At 35.4% G+C, this 21449-nt stretch overlaps 1 protein-coding gene across 2 annotated transcripts in view; it reads left to right on the top strand.

Moving 5' to 3' along the window:
* The window catches only part of MTA3 (metastasis associated 1 family member 3), a 133209-nt gene that overhangs the window by 48127 nt on the left and 63633 nt on the right, over nt 1–21449 (top strand). For both annotated transcript variants that reach the window (XM_032682889.1, XM_032682890.1), the window contains exons 7-9: nt 3360–3462; nt 12381–12480; nt 17090–17278. In XM_032682889.1, coding sequence (XP_032538780.1) covers nt 3360–3462; nt 12381–12480; nt 17090–17278 — 392 coding nt within the window. The remainder of the gene's footprint in view (nt 1–3359; nt 3463–12380; nt 12481–17089; nt 17279–21449) is intronic.

The raw sequence follows: 21449 nt of genomic DNA on the forward strand, positions 1-21449 counted from the left end.
ATCTGTCAGGAAAGCTGAGGGAGAGGAGAGATTGTTCTGAAACGGAAAGGTAAACAAATAATTTTCCTTTTGCCTACACTTTTAAAATGATCTAAGCTTTCTCATGGTACTTTTAGAGAAGTTATTTGCATGTAACTCAGTTTTATTTTTTGAAGAGTTGAGTGTAACATAGAATCATGCTTATACTAGTTACCTTTGGGGTATTTGTCTACAGGAAGCGAAGTCTAAAAGATCTTTAATTTCTTGTACTTCGTCTTAATTGCATTTGGTTAAAAGTTTCACTTGGTTTACTTTTGTTTTGTAAATTTTTTCTTACAATTGTTTTTGAGGAGGGGCATATCATGCTTTCATTTGTTTAAAATGACTAACTGAAATGCAAATTTTTTTACTTTTTTTTCAAGAAGAAAAAATAACAACTTTTTTTATTAGAAGAAAACCATGAGAAATAAGGCATTGAATGATTGGTGAGGCATAAACCAGGTGTATTTCTGACCATCTACTAATGTTTTCCAGTAAAATTAATCATCAGGATTAGGTTGGCTGTAATAAAATTATAAGCAGCACATAAAATAAGTTGGATACACTGGTATGTCATACCCACTGTTCAAAAAAATAGCTCAGTATTTCTCAGAAGCTGTCATTGGTATGGTGGTGGTAGTGAGGAAAGGTGACGCATATGAAACTGAACCTTCTCAGATGTGCTGAAAGTGTTAAAAGTTAAACTCCCCCATTCCATTTTTTACCTGGGTTTTGCAGTGTAAGGAATTAATACTATGACAACTTTATCATCTGTTCAGTTTGAATGTCCTGTACTTTGGTGTCAAATTCTAACACTATAGAAGATAAATGTTGATGTGTTAACAGAAGTTGCATCTTAGTTTTAAAGGGTTCTGCGACATTAGAAATCCTATAGTATATGGACGCCTACAGGCATGATTAGCTAAGTAAAGATAGTCAAGTAAAGCAGAGGGGGTATATAATTATTATTTTGAAAGAAGATCTGTTTATCTTATGTGATCATCCTATACTGATACTTTCAGCACATGCAAATGAAGTTTGCATGAAAGAATGTTCATTTTTACTCCTGAAATGAACTTCCCAAAGATTCAACACTTCTTGACTGCTTCCATGATTTGATCTGTTTAAGGTTACTTTTCCTCTTCAAGTGATAATATCCTACCATTTAAGTGGAAAATCTGAATGAAGCTTTTTTTTTGAAGTGCAGTTTTGCACTTATTTTATGGAAACTGCTACCTAGCATTGTGCAGTGATATTTAATACTAAAATTAATTTATGGGTTTAGATTCTTTTGGTATAGATATTCTATTGCTTGTGTCCTATTTATGTCTACTGCCGTTACAAAATACTGCTTGGCAATATTTCAGAATCATTTTTATCAAGATTTACAACAACACTTTGTAGTAACAATTGTTTAATTACCTCTAATTTAAGTAAAAGGAGTAGTATTGCAATTTTTTTGGGTCTTTTTGCAAACTTGAATCAGGAGAGTGACATGTTTTGAATACTCATGCTATGCTTGTATAATGTTTTCTCTTTGTGAGAAGTGTACTCTGCCTGAGTTTTGTTATAATCTCCAGAATATGTCCTGAAACAGTTAAATATCATTAAAGATATTTAAAAAATATATATTAGCAGATTGAAATGAAGTGCTCAGAGATTACTTATAAAATGTAGAACATCACCCACAAAGTGTCTGTCACAGATGGAAAAAATGAATGTATTGACAGGTGTGTAATCCACTGAATGAGTTTTTAGACCTAAAATCCTATCCAAGATTGCCAGAAATTAACAGTTTGTCTCCAGTACTAGATGTGATTTAGCTTGAACAGAAGCAGAATTCCCATCAGACAGCCAATTCTTTATTACATGTGTATTGGAAGAAAGTAATGTACTGTGTTTTTCTGAGAATGTGACTGTAAAATTTGTTCCTGAAACATTAACCAGACAGCATGGTGCAGTCCCAACTTGTGTGATTGGTAGGGATAAATATATACCACATTTTAATTCCCTTCCAGAATGAATGTGCTAGAGAAACTCACCTTATATGATGTGATTTCAGAAGAGCCAGTACTTGGTTTGAAGTCTGCTTCCAACCTCTTAAGTATACAGGTTATTTCATGTCTTGATGATACTGGCTGTTTTCATTGAGTCATAAGAAATAGCACAGACTAAAGTGATCTTCTGTGTGCTCAGAGAGGTACCTACACAGCCTAGATTTTCAAAGGGAGTGGAATGGCTGTGTCTGACAACAGTTTTTTTATTCTCATAGTAGCTCATAAAAGTCACAGATAATACTGGCAACCAGCTAAACATTAGTGTTTTTCACATGTTTACTGAAGGAAAAACACATTTGTATTTTAAAAGAGCAAGGAAAGACAATGATTTTAACTTTATTGTTGTCATCTGTTGTGGCCACATATGTGTTAGCTACATCCCACAGGTAAATCTTCTTGGACCAGTAGAATACGTGGTGCTTGCTCCGTTAGCCTCTGAAATGTTTCTTATTTTACAGAAGAAGCTATTGGTGTAGTAGGCAAGACAAGATCTAGGCTTCCATATGAATGGGAATCATTGTAATGAATTCACACTTCATTGTTCTTCCAAGCAGTACAAATGTCATACTCTTGTAATAATGAATAAAGGACAAATTAAATTGCAGAAACCACCACCGTTGTTTCGGCCATGTGCGTGTTCACAAATTACTCTGTTCAGATAAATGGAGCTGGGAAATGATGATGTAGTATATAGTAAATTTCTTGTGGTGTAGCTTTATGTATTACTTTATAGGAGGACATAACTAGTCAATGTACACAGCAATTTTAATAGTATGATTTATGTTAACAATACAGATAATGTAGTGGCTGAAGAGGTGAAAAATATGTTAAAATGTAGTAGGCAGCATTTTTGCCTAATGATTTTTATTTTGGGGGCATAGAATAGAAATTAAATAGAATTTAATTACTGAAGCTGGTTAAGTGTAAAATTTATTTCAGTATGGATTAAGTGAAACAGTAACTTTCATATAGTAGAGAAGCAATTTAAAGAAACCACCGGTTAGTTAGGTTATGGTTTCAATTTTATAATCACATTTTATTAAGGTTCATTTATACTACACCTCCTAAGAATGTCTCCTTAAATTGAAATGTTGATGTTAACGGAAGAGATTTATTTTGATGATGCTACATTATGGAATTTAAATGGGTAACTGCTGATTGTTAAGTACTTCATGTGTTCATGTGTTTAAAAATGTACAATGTCTCTTTTAAACATAGTAGAAGAACTACACAGAGAAAACCATTGTGAGTAATAAGTGTTTTGTCCCATCTACCTTTTGACAGGAGAATTAGATGACAGAGAACAGGCAAAGCTGGAAGTAAAAGTATGGGATCCAGATAGCCCCCTTACTGACCGTCAGATTGACCAGTTTTTAGTTGTAGCACGGTAAGATTAAAATCCTCTAATAAAAAAATCCTTTTCCTTTTCCTGCTGACTATTTATTCCCCCATATCATGTTACTCAACCTGTTTGCCATTTTGTGAGCCCTACTCTTTCCCAAAACTAGCTAAAAGAGAAACTCAGACCATAACTTTGTTATATTTACTGAAGCTTCCAATACAGGAGACAGAAAAAGAGAGTTTTGGAATAATGCTGGAATTTGTAGTAGAATTTGATACTTTGAATGTAGATATCAGTCTGTTTTTCCCCTCAGAGTAAATGAAACAGGATTTCAGTGCTAATAATTCAGTCTTGTATTACAGTACTTGGAATTTCATGGTGTAAAATAGAAGTTAAGAGTAGAAATAAAGAAAATGTTAACAAATTAAATGAATGCAGAACTTGCCAAGTATGCATATAATCTGAATAAAATGCAGTGCAATTATTTTGGATGAATGTTGAAATATAAGTTTTGAAGTGTTGCATTTCATTAGTGAAAAAAATCAGGTCAGTTCAATTTTATAAATTAATGTGATTATGCAGATTTATGAGAGGAACATCAAAGCGCTTTGAATTAATAAATACCTTTAAAAATACTTCTCTACTTTTTTTTAAAAAAAAAAACAACTTCAAAAAAATCTATACGCTTCTGACTGAAGGACAATTCTACATTCATAAAATACACCAGGCTTTGCTGCTTACAAATGTAGTACAAAAGTACTGTTCTAATGATAGCAGAGAACTGTTAATCACCGTTAGCTCAGGGATTTTATCCTGAATCACTCCATGTCCTGTATTTTCTGTAACCTGGTTGCAGAGCATAGTCTCAAATCTTCTTAGCCAAATAATCCTTGTACGTGGTTTCTAGTTTTTGTTCTTTTTCTTTCTCCCTTTTGAACAAAGCATTCAAGGAAGGAAATGGAGAAGCTGCTTTATATTTTCCAGCCTATGTGTATGGTAAAATAGGTTGCCAATTTACTGTTTTACAGGTCAGATGCTGATCCACCTGTTTTTTTCTTACTCTCCCACTTTTAGTGCTGTTTCCTTTCTAGACAGTGCTAAAACTTGCCTGCCCTTGTTTAATTTTCAAAAGAGCCAAAGGGGTTTAGGCGTTATCATGCATCTATTCAGATCACAATGCCTGGTAGCTGCTCCATAGAACAGAACCCAGGAAACAGAACTACTTCTTCACCAGCAATATAATACCTGGACATGTATGGGCAGACTATTATGGGGTGCCCTAAAAAAAATCTGCATGAAGGTTATGTGAATTTTTGTAGAATTCATTCATTGCTTTTAAATTCCTACTTCCTATTTTGCAGCCACTCTGGGGAGCTGAAGTAGTATACTGTGGAGTCCAAAATGTTCCCAGAGGAGTGTAGCAGTAAGCAGTGTGCTGGAAAGTGACAGAGAATAAATTAAATACTTAGGGAAAAGCATACTCTTCTTTGTGTTACTTAAGACATCCTATGCAATGCTGTGCCCTGATCAAGATTGCATTTGTTTAGAATTTGGTAAATTTCTGTAAAGAAGTCTTCTGTTATGGTGGGTCATGGCTGACCAATTGTAGCTATTAGGGATCTTGTGGTAGGCAAACAACATCTGTAATCAGATGTTACTCAGGTGCATCTTTATGGATGTTCCTCCACAGAACTCTTCATTCTTGTATGTTGGTTTTTAACTGACAGAAAATGTTTTCAACCTCCTGTATACTTTCATTCACAGACTGCAAGATTGTATTCCTGTTTCTTCTCAGACAGATTTTCACCAATTTCTGGAGAAAGAGTTCTGTGATGATTGTGGCAGCTTTCAATTCAGTGTGTTACATGGTTGCAAGTTTTATACTGAACCGTTATATAGGACATTAAAAGCTCTTGAGTAACAGTGAAGTTGTTATTATATCTGGTAAACTGCTTACAAACAGCTCTGCCGTGGCCTAACTTCATTTCACTGGGCATTAGCTATGTCTGCTGCGTTTCCACTTGGAATGGTCTTTCTCTGGTTATGTTTAGTTTTGCAAATTTGAAAATCTGACAATAAGAATTTTTTCCTAAATGCTTTCCTAGATGTGTTTTTGGTTAAGTGTGTGTAAGCTATCTGTATTTGACATTTTAAAAGCAGTTTCAAGTGATCCTTTTTACATGCTGCATCAAAGGCATTGAGTATTCAGTTTCTTCGGTCTGATCTGGTTGAAAGAAGAGTTGCTTTTGTCCATAAATGCTTTAGTTTTTTCCATCACACAAGCATGTTTTGTTAGTTTTTTAGAAGGTGTTTAAATACGCTTTCTATTTATGTTGCCCATTTGCAAGAACGTTTATATTTGGCTTTTGGCACACAGCTTTCCCAGTCAGACAAGATTTGTTTACTGTCTCAGGAATGAGAGGTATTTTTCTAGGTTTATATGCTTGGTCAGTCTGGGACTGTCACTAAGCCCTATGTGCAATAATTTGCTGGATACAAAGATAGAAGAATATGCCTATCCTGTCCAGAAATTGGAAGTAGCAGTGCCAGGAAAATTGGTGAAGGTTTTGAAAAAAAACCCGTAAGGATCCATAACCTTGGTCTCCCCAGGTAGTCTTGCTCGACATACAAATCTTGAAAGTACCTTATTGCCACTACTGAAGCATAATTTGGGTAAGGGCTCTTGCTTGAACTAGCAAAAACATCTGTTAGGAGAAGCTTGAAGCATCAGACTAATGTATTCTGGGTTTGAGTTGTTTTTTGGATAATGTTTGTACTCTGGCAGTGAGAAGTCCAACAGCATTTTCTACTCCACTCAAGTAAGATACAACTTCATCAACCAGTTTTTCTTCTGTCCTATATGTTGGCAACATTTCTTCTGTGTCTGCTAGCTTCAATGAGCAGGAGTTTGAGAAGCTGCAACAGGAGTTTAGATCTGGTGACATTAGCAAATAGTTCAGTACAGTAGAAGGTGATTTGCAGAATTGAAATGTTTGGTGCTGAGGACCTGGTGTCCACACTGTACATGTTTTGAGCTTTATTTTTAGTATAACTCTAATCAGGCCCCATGGACTAAATATCTATGAGTACATAGAACTACTTTAACAGAAACCCAGTTTTTGTGCTATGAGATACTTTTTGTTGTTGGTTGAAGTGCAGTAGAAAAAAACAACTATGGACAGTGGCTTTGAAACTCCTTTCCTATTTTGAACTAAATGACTGATACAGATGTACCCTGTTTTCTCCAGTAATCAGTCTCTATCATTCCTAATATACAAGAAGTACTTCATTTAATTGTCAGATAAATAGTCCTGCCTGGTTTTCAGTTTGTCAGAATCATAAATGATCCTGCCCAGTCTCAACTGCGGTAGGAGTTGTGGGATCTGGTCTGGACAGATGCTGAGAGCTGTAGACGTGACCCTTTTTTTTCCTTTCATTTTTTTTCTTTCTGCTAATTTGTTTTATAATTCATTGCATGATACATTTTTGGAACATTCTAGTCCTGTTTATGTACTTTATGATGTGGTGAAACAGTTAACAACTTAGTTCTTTTATTCTGCTTCATCTAACTACGTTATCAACATAGTCCTGTAGAAGGAATATATCTCTAAATTAAGCTATTTTACAGACATTTGTGGTCCCAGTTTATTTTCAACTAAACCAGAGTTTTGAAATCTAATTAAAATAGCCTTATAGCATTGCATCTCTACCTTAAAATTTTCTACTTTTATTTCTATGAAATTAAAATGGTGTTACAGACCTCTGACATATTTCTCTTCATTTTAATGCTTTTTTTTTGATGTATAATCACAGAAGAATGGAAAATTACTTGTTAGTAATTTTAAATTAGAACTTGATTCTTCCTGTGTTGTTCCCACTTTCCCATTTTCTCTGATACAGTGATTATATTAATTTTCTGTTTGTTACTGTTGATTTAGTTATAAGTGCTCATGGTATATTGGTGTTTGGATGTGTTCTATGATTCTATGTGTGTTTGTTACATGAATTTATCTTATAGTGAGGAAGGGACCCCAATGCAGCTTCAACTGGCAAGGTGTCTTTCATCATATTGAGGAAAAGGAAACACCAACTGAGAACAATAAGTAAAAACGTTTACAAGTGTGATCAAATAGTAATGCTCTGTTCTTGCAAAATAATGCAATGTAGTCAGTGGCAGTAGACAAGATTCCCAAAAATCATAAATGAAGATAAATTCATTAAAGTCAGCAGTTTGAAAACTTGAGTTTTCAGTGGATGCTCTGAATGCTCTTTAGGTGGTAAGAAGTAAAAGAAATTGGAGTTCATTAAAGAGGTAATTAAATTTAATGGCAGCATTGCAACATAAAATAAAGCAGTAAAAATGGTGAAAAATCTTGATGCCAACACTGCACTCGCACAACTAGATGTTTGCTAGCAAGGTGAATTACAGCATTTAATGGTAGACAGATTGTTTGGCAATAAAAAAGAAAAATATGTTCACATCAAATTTATTAGGTGTATCAAAAATTCTACATTTCTGCCTGTCTTTCACGCTTGGCCAATATATATTTATTCCTTTGTGCATTTTGTATTACTGTACTCTTTGACCCAGATTCATTTGAAAAGAACTAATTCAAACTTGGAGCTGAATTTCTTTTTGCCTTTTTTTTTAAATGTATTTTGATCTATTGCAGTATAAAGAAAAAAAATTCTGTAGCAGCATTTTCATGGACCTGCTTTTAGGGGGCTGTAAATCTCCTCTGTGACTGTGAAATTGCAGGATGGCAGAAAGATGATCACTTAAATAACATCCCATGAATTAAACTACTTTTGTGCATCAGATTCTATTTCTGTTGAATAAGAAAGATTTCAGATGTTTCATTTCTATTCATATAGTAATGAAAGTGAAGGTTGGTTGTGGCATACATTTATATATAATGCCATCCTTACCCTAACTTTGAGAGTCTTTCAGCAAAAGAATAGTGGCAGGTAACTTTTCATGTTTATCATGTCATCTCTCATTGAGCTGTAAATATCTGAAGTGATAATAATGAAGCATAGCACTGCAGAGACAGTTTCTTAGAAAGGCAAGGAAAATATGTCTTCTGGAACAGCATCATTTTACTTTGAATATGTTCTTCAGGTCAGATTTTGCAAAATTGACTAGAAAAAATCTCAGGGGTATTTTCAGCTTTAATGTAGTGTTGCTGACATATATCCTTACTGAAGAAGTATTTTTTCTTTTTTCCAATATTTTAAGTATCACAAGACTCTTAAAGAGCAATCAAGTTATTAATTGGCTTAAAATTTACAGTAGTCTAAGAGGTCATCTTTTAGGACTGATTCCAATTCACAGTGAAGAGGAACATTGAAGTAATAGTAAGGAAAACAAAAAGCTTTCCTAATATGTAGAAAACCACCAAAGATCACTTAATTATTTTCCTCAAAAATATTAGCTCTTAAGTGAGGCATGGGTCTCGTTCATTAGTTTGCCAGTATATGTGGAAAACTGTGGATTTGCGGATTCATGTATGCACAAATGTGGTTCACTTCAAACAGCTTTGGCCAGAGTATAGCCACTGCTTGTCTGGTATCGCTGAGACAAAGAAATAATGTATAAAAGTGAACAACTTTAAAATATTCTCAGATTAAGAAGGATATCTGTCTCAGCTGGATTTTTGAGAATACAAGGTAGAAGAAAATTGAGAGTTACTGGTCTGGATTCAGAACTTTCTGGATCTGATTTGATGCTGGACTGCTGTTGTTCCTGGGGAAACCAGTGGCTATTTTTATCCTGATGTATAATCACAGTGGTTCCAGATTTTCTCTGGTAAATAACAGCCCTTTTCAGAACTAGTTATTGATGAGCAACTGAATCTTTGGAAGTTGTTAAAGACAGACTGTTGTGTCTGCTGCTTCATCACCACTAATACTAATCTTATGCAAAAATTTGAACAATTACTTCCTTTAATGTCCTAAAGTTGAGCTATAACAAATTTGGAGAAATGTATTTTCTGTGTTCAAAACCTAATCTGAAGTTTTTGCTAAATGTAAGGCACACAAGTATAACATCCACAGAAAGCTCACCCCAGTTTTTTTTGGACATAGATCTTGTTGAGTTTGGCTGAGTTTGTGTTTTAATTACTTGTTGAGTAATTTGTAAGTAGCTTGCTGAGCACAGTTTTTTGGGTTGAGTTTATTATTGAATTAAATGTAGCTTCAATTAAATATTTATAGTTATTACTTGGATTCTACCAACTTAATGGGATATCAACACTGAAGAGTTTTAAAAAGAAAAAAAATGAGTACTTATGGTGTGACTGTTCAACCTGTGTTGACTTCATACCGAGTTTTATTTTGGTAGCAGGTAGGTGAAGACAATATGTGTCTTCTGGAAATGGCATTGGCTAGTTACTTGTTTTTTCCTTTTAACATTTTTTAAACAATTCTTTGGTGTTATTATTAGAAAAAAGTGACAAAGGAAATGTTTTGACCTTTGCATCAATATGTTACTCATATCTGCATTTTTAATTGAAAAACATAAAAATTAGGGTATTTCAATGGTTTCTAAAAATCCGTATTGAATTAGGGTCTGAACTGCATAGCTAGATTATACAGAGCACTGTATATCACTATTAAGTTTTGAGCTTAGTTGCTATTTAATAGGCAAATGCTTTAGAATTTCTACACTTCTTTGGATTGTCTGAAAAATTCACTGTTTTTCAAAAGTTTCCAAGGAAAGGTGAACTGGAAGTTACTTTGATTTCAAGAAAGCCACAGACATGCACATACCCCCCCTGGTTTGTGTCCTGTACCATCTGCATGCCCTGTCCTGTCCCTGTTGCCCCCCCTAAATGGCATTATTGTTATTATAATGTTGGTTTTATTATTTTTTATTATACTGTTTTTAATATTTTGTCTTTGTGTGTTTTATTTATTTTTACCCTTGTGTAACTCATGCTTCTTGGTTGTGATCCTCACCTACTCAGTACAGCACTGGAAGCAGTATCAACTGGTGCATCAATTCTTACCTCTTTATCACTTATTCAAAATAAACCTTATATCATGACTTAATTTTTGACTTTACATACTGGGCAACATAATTCACATGCACTTGGGCTCTGAAATCAGCTTCAAAAGTTTGATCTACCAGAGAGTGACTTGTGAGAACATGTTCCTTGTAATGTTTATAGCAGACTCTGGTTTTACTTCAGAAATGTGATAAAAAGAAAATAGTGTTGATTATGCAAAAGGAAGCTAAGAAGCTAGTAGGTAGCAGCAAAAGGGAAATACAGTCATGTTACATTCACCAGTTTGAACAGTAATGACAGAAGGATCACAGGAAAGACTGTTCAACTACAATTGTTATCAATGCCAACATGTTGAAAGGGGTTGACAGACTATCAGGAAATGTGTTCACAATAGAGCCTTATTCTTGGGACTGATTGGTGGACAAATACTGTTCTATGTACTGCCAAGCTTAAAAACAAAAAGACAAAATAGAGTGTATGTGTGTGTTCTTGTCACATATTTGCGATCCCTGCAAAGAGGGAGCAAAGGTCATGGAACAGTGTTTGAATATCACTTATTTATTCCACAGCCTTTAGAAATCTAAGCAGTTAATATCAGGAGTCTGTGAATCATTGCTGTTGAACCTTAACTGTGTCTTATAAGATTTTGGCAGCAAGTATTGAAACATTCAGTATTAAATCTTTTCAGATTCAAGATGCAATTGAAGTAACAGACATTATTAGCAGTTTCTCTATGATCCATTATACACCTCAGCGAGTTTAAGTCTTGATGCACATTATTTTATTGATGAATATTGTATTTATAGAATACAGTAATGTGTGTGTGTGTTGATCTGACATTCTCCATTGGTATAATTTTGCACTTATAAGTTGTGCAGAGTGTAATTGCTGGGTGAGGCTTCAGTCCTTGGTCCAGAGGCTTATGCTGCATTAGAAGTGTTATGTAACTAGGTCTTGAATTTAGAAGGGCTTTACTTAATAACTGCAACAAATAGTTTTTTCTGAAATCACAGTGACACAATGCACCTCAAGAGTCATTATACAACTCCAGGTACTAGAGCAACTTCTCTTCTGTTAATTAATAACCATTTGTGTCGCTGCATCTTTGCTCATTTCCTATATGGGCTCAGCCCAGTCAAATTCTCTTATGCATCTTTCCCTTCACTGGGCATGACATATAGATGTACTTCCAAGAAACGTGAACAATTTAGAACAGTCACATTCACACTAATTCTCTACCTCTATTTCTTTTTGTTGCTCTGATAAGTGTGATAAATGCCATGTACAATTAATCAACAAAAGTGGACAAAAAAGGTAAAGGTTTGGAGAAAAACTTATCCATTTCAATAATGCTGGAATGCTTTTACTAAGCATGCTGATAGACCTGTTTATTTTATTGTTACTTAAAACCTTTGAGAAAAATAGGATTTTGGTGGTACCTTAGACTAAGCTGATATGCTTTCTTTGGATCACTGATGGTAGTAGTAGACATGCACTGCTGAAGTGAATAAAATTTCCTCATGGGGACATGGTGAACCGCTTTTTAATTTGTATTGTAATTTGTTAAGCATTATGGCTTTTTAACTTTAGAAATAAGTCATGGTTGTAAAACCCAAACTGTGTAGAATCTCTGACTTTGTAATTAATAAAAAAATTGGTATATTAAAAGGTTGGTACGTTACAATTCTCTGAGTATCTTTTGTTTCTATACTGTTTTTCTTACGTGTATGTTGTTACTTTTGGGTGGAGAAGGTCAGAGTTTTTGCTGCAGTGTTGAGTGGTTTTTCTTGAGTATCAAGCTGTTCATTGTTAACAAAGATCTGAAATCTTAACAGTTACAGTATGTGACTTCTGTTTTTAAAAGGACACTTTTATAGATATGACATAGTCTGATAATAAAAAGAGATTACACCTTTCTGTGTATTTACTGTCTCCACTGTTTGTCTGTTGTAGTGCGGTTGGCACGTTTGCTCGAGCACTGGACTGCAGTAGCTCTGTCAGGCAACCTAGTTTACATATGAGTGCAGCTGCTGCTTCCCGAGACATCACACTGGTAGGTGGCTTCTTAAAAAGCTACAACTTCTATATCTGTGAATTCAACACTGTCTGATACTCCACAGTCCCTATTTTCCTTCTCTTGTCCTTTAGAAACCTACAAGGTATATATACATGCATATATATATATATATTTATATATATACATTTATTTATGCATGCAAGGGGGGTGTGTGTGGTAGAAAGTCCTATGTGTTTTCTGTAAGCTTGGTGGTACTGCCTTTTTAATCATAGTGTAAATCACTTGAGTTTAGCTCTGGTAATTTCCACAGCAGAGTGGATAATGCACATTGTATAGGGACTCATTTGGTGTAATTGAGCAACAGTGTGATTTAAAGTATGTGGTAGTAAAGCTGATTGAAAATTGTATAGATAATACTTTTTACTTACTAGATATGTCATCAAATTTTCTAAAGAATAAGCAATTTGACTTTGTAAGCATGTTTTTGAAGAACATTTTAATTAGTATATTCTTACTGTGTTTCCTTAGTTTGTTAAAGTATTTACTGTAATGTAAGCACCTGCACCTTTTAGAGAAAGTTAAAAATATATCAATTACAGACCAAAGGTTTGTCTCTATATTCATACTAGCTGAGATGGCAAGATGTGCCATGGTAATACAGGTGTGCCAGGAAAACTGTGTAAGAAAAAAAAATATTACTGTTTCATAGAATCAGGTTTGACTTACATTTCCAAAGACATCAGGAGTTGTTTATTATTTTAAGTATTTATGTACAGAATCATGAAGACCTGCTGTTCTCCAGATACTGGAGTACTAGAACTAGAGGACACTCAATAAAACTAGAAGTTCAGTTTGAAACAGTTAAGACACTGCCTTATAAAGTGGATGGACAGTCCCTGAAATCAAAATTTTGTGGGAATGAGCAGTACCAGTAGGTTAAAAAAAAGAGTTAGAAAAATTATGGACCAATGACCATAAATGGGTGCTGAGGAGTGTAGGGAAAGGTGTTCCATCTAAACTTCTTAATTCCCAAGGCTTATAGATGCTGGTCAATGAAATGGGAATTGACCTCAGATTGTAATTAGACTTACCTGCACATTTTCTTAATGCAACATTCCTTGGTGCTACTGTAAGAGACAATGCTTGGCTAGATGGATGGCTGATCAGATTCAGTAGGGCAGTAGTTGTATTCCAGATAAAATATATTCGTTGGTATGATGAGAAAAATATTTAATTTATTACCTTTTGCAGGGTACTCAAAGGCTATTGAACAGGAATCAGATTTAGTCTGGACTATGGTAGTGTAATAAAGGCAATGGCAAAATGTAATGTTTTCAGTAATAATCAAAATGAGTTTTCAGTTTCACATTTGCTGATATGACTTTACAAACACAATTCTATTCACATTAAATACTTTATTTCTTTCATCTGAATAGTTCTTTAACATTTTTCATTTTATTAAGATTTAGTTAGAATAGGAATTTGTAATAGATTTCACATATTGCATATACTTCTTACTGTATTCAGTGATTAATAGAATAGATTCATCCTTATACCAATTTCTTCTTTGAAAGTACATGTGCAGTGCTGCTAATAAAGGGACACTTTCAGTGTTTGAGTGCCATGTAAATGTTTCTCTATTGCAAATGATCCATTAAGTTCCATTACACTTAATGAAAGGCATATCTTATAATGAGGCACCAGAGGAGCCACCCCAGGCTTAATTATTGTGTCTGTCTCTTCTCATTTTCCTACCCCCTCAGCTTTTTAAAACCCTTCTCTTTTGCTTTTTGGCAACGCTCTTCCTTCTAAGTTAAGAAAAGACATATTTGTCATTATAATAGTTACTTTTTCAGACATTCCCATGCTAATTGGGAACGTATTTTCAGCAGCAGTTAAAATTAGTAGAGACATTTGCAGGACCTGTGGCATATGTCATTTATGCTTTGGAAGGGATATAGGAGCATAACACTAAGAAAATTATACTTCTATATTCTTAATGCAAGGCAAATAACCCTTACACCTGAAGTGCTGTTAATGAGATTTCTGTACACCACACCTGTCACTTTCCAATATTCCTAATTAGTTGTTTCGATCAGAGATAGCTGACAGAGATTCTGTAAACAGACTGATACTAAAAAAAAAAGAGAGAGAAAAAGCATGGGTTATAAACAGGAATAAATTCAGGGAGGTCTTGCAGCAGAATAGCAAGTGAGAGGTGTAATGAGGCAAGGCAGGAAATTGCCAGTGCTTTTAGAAAACCCTACTGAAGATGAGAAACAATGTATATTTACCTTCTTAGATGATAATAAATGCGTTTCTCTTACAGTGATAAAGACTTGTGAGACAAACAAGTGAATCTTGCATTTCTGGGCTTCTCAGAGGCAGAGTTTTATCTTATAATGAAAACTGATCTCTAACAAGAGAAGAAGAATGAAAAGGCTTTCTGTTTCAGATTCTTAAACACTGCACATTGCATATACATATAAGTGAGAGCCTCTTAAAACAAAACAGGTTGATGGAATCACTTGCTCCTTGTAGTAGACGTTCAGAAGAGCCCTTGCTACTTTACTGCAAGGACTTAAATCTGGTTTTGGATGTCTCTTCATAATAAAAAATATGAAGGTTTTTTCCTTTGCATTTTGAATAATGCAATTTTAATGATTAGACTTCCATATATGTGGCTTATATAATAAACATACTTAAAATATTATTGAACTATAGAATCTGTACTCTGTTTCCAGTCTGAGTGCTTTGTTGGAGAGAGTTCAGTCTAGTTGCTTTAACTGACTACAGAAATTGCAGCAGGTTTAGGAGCTGTGTTGCAGCTTGTTTGCAGCATGCCCTGTCATGTCCTTTCTCCACTGCTCCATGCAGCCTTTCCTTAGCTTTTGGTGGAAAGTTTCTTTCTTTACCTGTTTATATTTAGACTTGAAATTCCCTCTATCTGTGTGGCTAGTACTTTTCCTCTGGTGGGCCCCCTTATCTGTGCTGGACAGTATGCTCTGGGCAAGAGTTGTTGTGGAAGGGTGGTTCTTCCTCTGTCCTTCAGGCCTCTGTTTGGGAGAGGCAACACCAGGTCTCCCAGCCTTCTGCTCCTTAGGTAACAGGCTTCCACTAATTGTTTCTTGCGGTCCTCTCATCCTTGGTAAAGGTACTCCAGGACTTTTTCTCACAACTTCTAGTAATGTCTTCGGGCTTCTCTTGCTTTTGCTACCACAATTTGCTCACTGCAATGTGGGAATTTTATTGCAGGTGAGGGCTGGCAAACTTGTAGAAGGCAGAGAGTTGTTATCAGAGAACTTGTCAGTGGTCTCTGTCACAGTGAAGACAGTACTTATCCATAGAGTTCATTATGAATCTTTTCTTTAGTAATATCAAGAAAGTGTACTGCTTTTCTACAATGGCTGCAATTTGAAAAAAGATTTAAATCTTGTTAACATGTCTACTGTAAGAGTTCAATCTTTAGAGCTGGTTTACTCATTGCCTGAATGATAAGCAATAAACCAGTGATTTCAGTGTACATTCTCTAGTATGAAGCTTATGGATTTTAGACCTTGTTAGCTTTTCTCCAGGCTGGTGAATTTGAACTGTAAGTATTGAACTCTGGAGAAAGACAATAGTCACTCATAGGAGATGGAAAACGATGAGAAGAATCCATTATTAGCAGTACATTTGGATGCAGAAGCTCAACTGGAATTGCTCTGGAATTGCTATACTGGCACATAATATAGGACTGTTCCTTCCTTGAAAGGTTTTCTCATGAGTTTAGAGCCATGTGAGAGTGTGCATGCTATGCTCACAGCTCGGCACTGTAATGGGACAAATACGAAGGAGACTGATGTTACACAGTCACATACAGTATCATGCCTTATAACTCTAATACCTCCTTCAGCAAAACAATTTATGCTTGTGGTGATGGGGTCTTTTGGGATGCCGAGTCAGAAAGACTTCTTGTATGTTGCTCATTTTCCCAATGGGTGGATTTGTTTACTTTTCATATTCCTCATCATTTGTTAGCAATGTGAGTGTTCAGTGTTGCTTGTAGTGTGAAGAACATTTTAACTTGTTTGTTTTCCATTTTTCTCTTTTATAACACAAAGAGAATCAACCAAAGAAACCTTATTTACCTGTCTCTGACAGCAGCGTTTAGCAAGAGACAAATATCTTGCTTCTTTTTCAGTATGATCATAATGAAAACAATAAATGTCTTCCTTCATCAGCAATGAGAATATTGAGCACTTAGATGTCTGAGCAGCTGTTTAGTTACTATTTAGAGCTTCTGTTAATTGAAGATGGCCCCTCAGTCAATATATGCCACTGTCTTTATTGGGTTACTTGGAACCAATTTCTACCAACTAAAGATTCTTCAGATATGTTTGCTAGTAATTTGCGGGAACTAATAAACTAATGTCATTTTTGGTAAACATTTTATCAAGGCATTTCCTTTCCCAAATGAAGTAATAAACAATTTATTTTCCTTATATTTCACAGCAGTAAACTATGATATCAAGATAGATTTGAAATTTAGCATTAGTTGAGGCTACTCGCTTGGCTTATAGCGAATAATATATTGAATTTGCATTAACTGAAATGGACTACTGTCTATTTAAACACATCTTAATTCTCTTCTTGTCCTTGCCAGTTTCATGCAATGGATACACTGCATAAACACAACTATGATTTGAGCAGTGCCATCAGTGTTCTAGTGCCACTTGGAGGGCCTGTCTTGTGTAGAGATGAAATGGAAGAGTGGTCAGCATCAGAAGCTAGTTTGTTTGAAGAAGCATTGGAAAAGTATGGCAAGGACTTCAATGACATTCGACAAGACTTTGTAAGTATGCAAGTTGTACACTTTCCTGTAGCTGTGTTTTCACATGGTTGATCATAACTGCTTTCTATAGGTTTGGAATATTTAGCTATTGGAGAAATCTGTGTGGCTTATATATGTAACTAACATACGTATACATTGTATCTGGCTGAAAATCAATATGCTTTCTTGTCTGATGACATTCTTTGGAAGAATGGTGACAATATCATCATGGGTAGGCTTCACAAACGAAGATTTGGGAAGGGCTCTACCCACATTTGCTACAAGCACGCTGGTGGCTGAAGAGGCCAATGCGAAATAGACAAGTCCAGTTGCAAAAGGCACAGCAGAAAGACTCCTTGGATGGTATTGGCAAGGCACGATTCTTTCTGCGTTGTCTTTTCTCTTCGATGGTGATCCTGCGTGTGTTCTCAAAGGAAGCAGCAGCATTATGGATTGTGTGTCTCCAGACCGCCCGATTGGAAGCCAGAGTAGACCAGCGATGAAGATCAATGTGACCAAGGCTGAGATGTTGTTTCAGGGAGTCCTTGTATCTTCTCTTCGGGGCTCCTCTCTTGTGGCAGCCGGTGGCAAGTTCATCATAGAGCAAGATCTTAGGGAGGCGGAGACGTGCCCTGCCCAACGCAGCTGTGTTCTCAGCAACATGGCCTCAATACTCATAACTGCTGCCTGTTCTAGAACAGATGTATTGGTCACATAATCTGACCAGTGGATATTTAGGATTGTATGGAGACAACATTGATGGAAGCGTTCTAAGAGTTGCAGGTGGTGGCGATAGATGACCCACAATTCAGAACCATATAAAAGAGTAGACAGCACTATGGCTCTGTAAACACTGATCTTTGTACTTTTCTTCAGGTGTTTATTTCGCCAAACTCTTTTATGGAGTCTTCCGAAAGCTCTATATGCCTTTGCTAACCTGTTGTCTATCTCTCCATCAATCTTACTGTCCAAGGGGATGATGCTACCTAGGTAATTAAACTGCTGGACTGATTTGAAAGGGCTCAAAAAGTGCATTGCCATATCTGACTTGGCTGTGCTGATCCTCGTGGAGTGAGATGATCATTTTAAGGAACTCAAGGGGACATCCTAAATGTTCCAAAATCTGCCATAGACCTTTTCTGCTCACAATATCAAAAGCCTTTGTGAGATCAACAAAGGTTACATAGAAACCTTCGTTCTGTTCCCTACACTTCTCTTGCAGTTGTCTGAGAACAAACACCATGTCTGTGATACTCCTGTTGGCTCTGAAACCACATTGGCTTTCAGGTAGAATTCCTTCTGCTATAGCAGGTATTAGTCTGTTCAAAAGTATTCTTACCAGGATCTTGCCAGCAAGGGAGAGCAGAGTAATACCTTGGTAGTTTGAGCAGTCTGATTTATCTCCCTTATAGGTGACAATAGATAGGATGTCTCATGCTGAGGTCTTTCATTCAGGATTTTTACAAGGATTTTACAAGCATCTGAAAAAGTTCCAGGAACTTTGCAGAATGCTTCCACAATTTCCAGTGAAATTCATTAACAGCTACATGGCTGACTCCCCTGGGTGTTTTTGAAAAGCTGGGTTTTCCCTCTATGGTTAGTAGAGAGAAATTTATGTTCAGATAGCTTTTAAAGTGAACTACAGGGAGTTATTTTGATATAGTAGGTGTTTGGACAGTTTTGTAAAGTAAAGGAAATGTTTTCCAATATGTTCTAACTACACTGGTTTTGGTAGTGAAGTATCACACTATAGGGCGGTAAAGCTTTAATTGGGTAATTCTAATGTGGAGTAATGAAATGAAATGGATTCCAGCACTGATCACTGGAATTGCTAGTAGTTTGCTGCAATTTTTTTTTTCGCATTTCATGGAGGGTCTTTTTCTTTCAAGGAAAAAGATTACCTCTGTTTTACCAAGTTCAAGCTGGGCTTCATGAAAAGGTTAGGAATTGAATCAAAGTAAATCCATTATTTAAGACTGAAGTTGATTGAAACATTTTCACATTAATCTCATTCTGCTTGACTCTGAGAGCTCATTTTTGTTTTTCTTTGCAAAATTTTATTAAAAATCTTTATTAGGGGAAAATGGTACTGTATGGTAAATGTAGAAGTCCTTCCAAGATAGGGTGTGGGACAGTGGGAGGAGGCTTAGCAGTGTGAGCTAAGCTGTCTTTCCTTCACTTTCACAGTCCTGAAATGAAACAGATAATTGAATGAAGGTGGGAAGGGAAGGCTATTGTTTTTCTGAAGAACTGACATTTTAATAGGTGTATTATATCTGTGTGCTTAATTTTGAGATTCCCAAGGGAGAAAATGTTCACTGCATTCATGACATTTGGTTGAAAGTTGCATCATGGATGAAATAGCTCTGTTAAGTTCAATAAAGTATTATTTAAAAATAATATTTTATAGAGTTTTAGAATTGAAATTTTAATGTAAACTACAGTTCCTTATTATTTCTCATACAGATAAATGGTTCTCAGCTGTAATAGTACAATAGTTCAGGAGCTATGCCTTCTAGTTAAATGGTTAGTAATATGTAATATTTGTCTTTTCAAAATACCTTAATCATATAACATGTGGCTGTTTACAAGTTGAGTCCTAACAGAATTCGTGACCAAGTATACCTATGGCTTGTCTCTGGTATTTATATAGTATTTTTATTTTCTGTATAATTTTTATGTTATGTATCCAATTCTATTGATATGCGTATGTTAAAATGATACAATGGAGTAATGTGTCTCCAGAATTGCTTCTGCATTTGTAATATTCAAATGGTAGATATTTGGATGATTCTACTGGAAGCTGTTTACAATGTTCATATTTTATCTTGAGTAGATTCCTGACACCTTCTGTCTTTCACTGAATCTTCCTTCCCAAAACACAGGTATTTTCCCATCCTCTCCTCCCAAAGAAAGAGATACACACACACACACACAGGTCTAGTAATAGTGTTGCGTAGCCTGCTGAAGTTATGTTCATGATAAGTCAGAGTGCAGCACAAATGGATGTGGGGCACTAATTTATTATAGCCTCTTTTAGTTAGTACAGCGATGTTGTCTATTCTCAGTCACTTTTTTAATCTTTTGAAAAGCGTCATTTTAAAAACACAGTTTATAACATCTATTTTATATCTCAATTTATATGACACTGGTAACACTGCAGTCTTGATTTAATTCTATCTAATTTGAAATCTTTCAATTATGTTAATCATTGTGTAGTCTTGGGATATCTTAGTTTCTCTAGAGTAAAATTTATCTGTTCTCACTTCCCATGCAGCATTCTAAAAGTATAGGGATTTGAAAACACACATTTGGTTTTTAAGTAATCATCGAAAATAGTCCTTTGAGATTTAGATCATGAATATATGAAAAGTGTCTGCAAGGTTATGTAGGTATAAATATGTAGCACTTAAACAGTGATTTTACACAATAGTACATTTATCTATTATCATCCCTCTCTTCAGTGGCAAGTCATTGATAAGTTTAAGTACTCTTACATGTGTTGTAAGAGCAAGGACAAAAAAGATAATGGACTGGTAGTTACATGTGAACTTGTTTGAGTCTCCACATAGGATCTAATGATAAAATTAAAGTGTGCACTGCCTGAGATTAAACTCAAACCTAGGCAGTCACGCAGTGATGCCACAGTACAGGCAAGACTGTCACGTTGCATGGCAGAAAGTGGTTGGTAGCAGTCTCCTGGAGCAGAAGGGTTATGTACTACCTGCCTGAGTCATTATATCCCAGAGGAGTTGCCTTTTCAAAGTCGGCCCAGATTTGCAAGGCATGGCAGCTGCAATTGCAGCCCGTACATGATAGTTCTGTAAAGGCCAGGTTCATTTACTTTTCCAGCAATTAGTAAGAACTGGCACTATTTGATGTTCAATGTGCAGCTCAGGTATTAAGCTATAAACACTAAATATTTAGAAAGCAAGATAATTATTATAAATTAAATGGTGTAAGGGACTTTACCTTTTTTTAATAGACAGGAGGAGCTCATTTGTAATCAAATTACCAGTCTAGCCTTTGAATAATCATTTTCATCAGATGTTGACTCATCAACTCTTTTAGGAGAGGTTCTGCTAGCTTTAAGACTGTCTGAATCCTAATCAACCTACACTTTATAAGCTAATTCAATTTACTTGATGTACTTGAATTATTTCACATCCCAGGGTAGGAGAATGGAATAAGA

This window comes from Chiroxiphia lanceolata, chromosome 3, assembly GCF_009829145.1.
Source record: "Chiroxiphia lanceolata isolate bChiLan1 chromosome 3, bChiLan1.pri, whole genome shotgun sequence".
Taxonomy (NCBI): domain Eukaryota; kingdom Metazoa; phylum Chordata; class Aves; order Passeriformes; family Pipridae; genus Chiroxiphia; species Chiroxiphia lanceolata.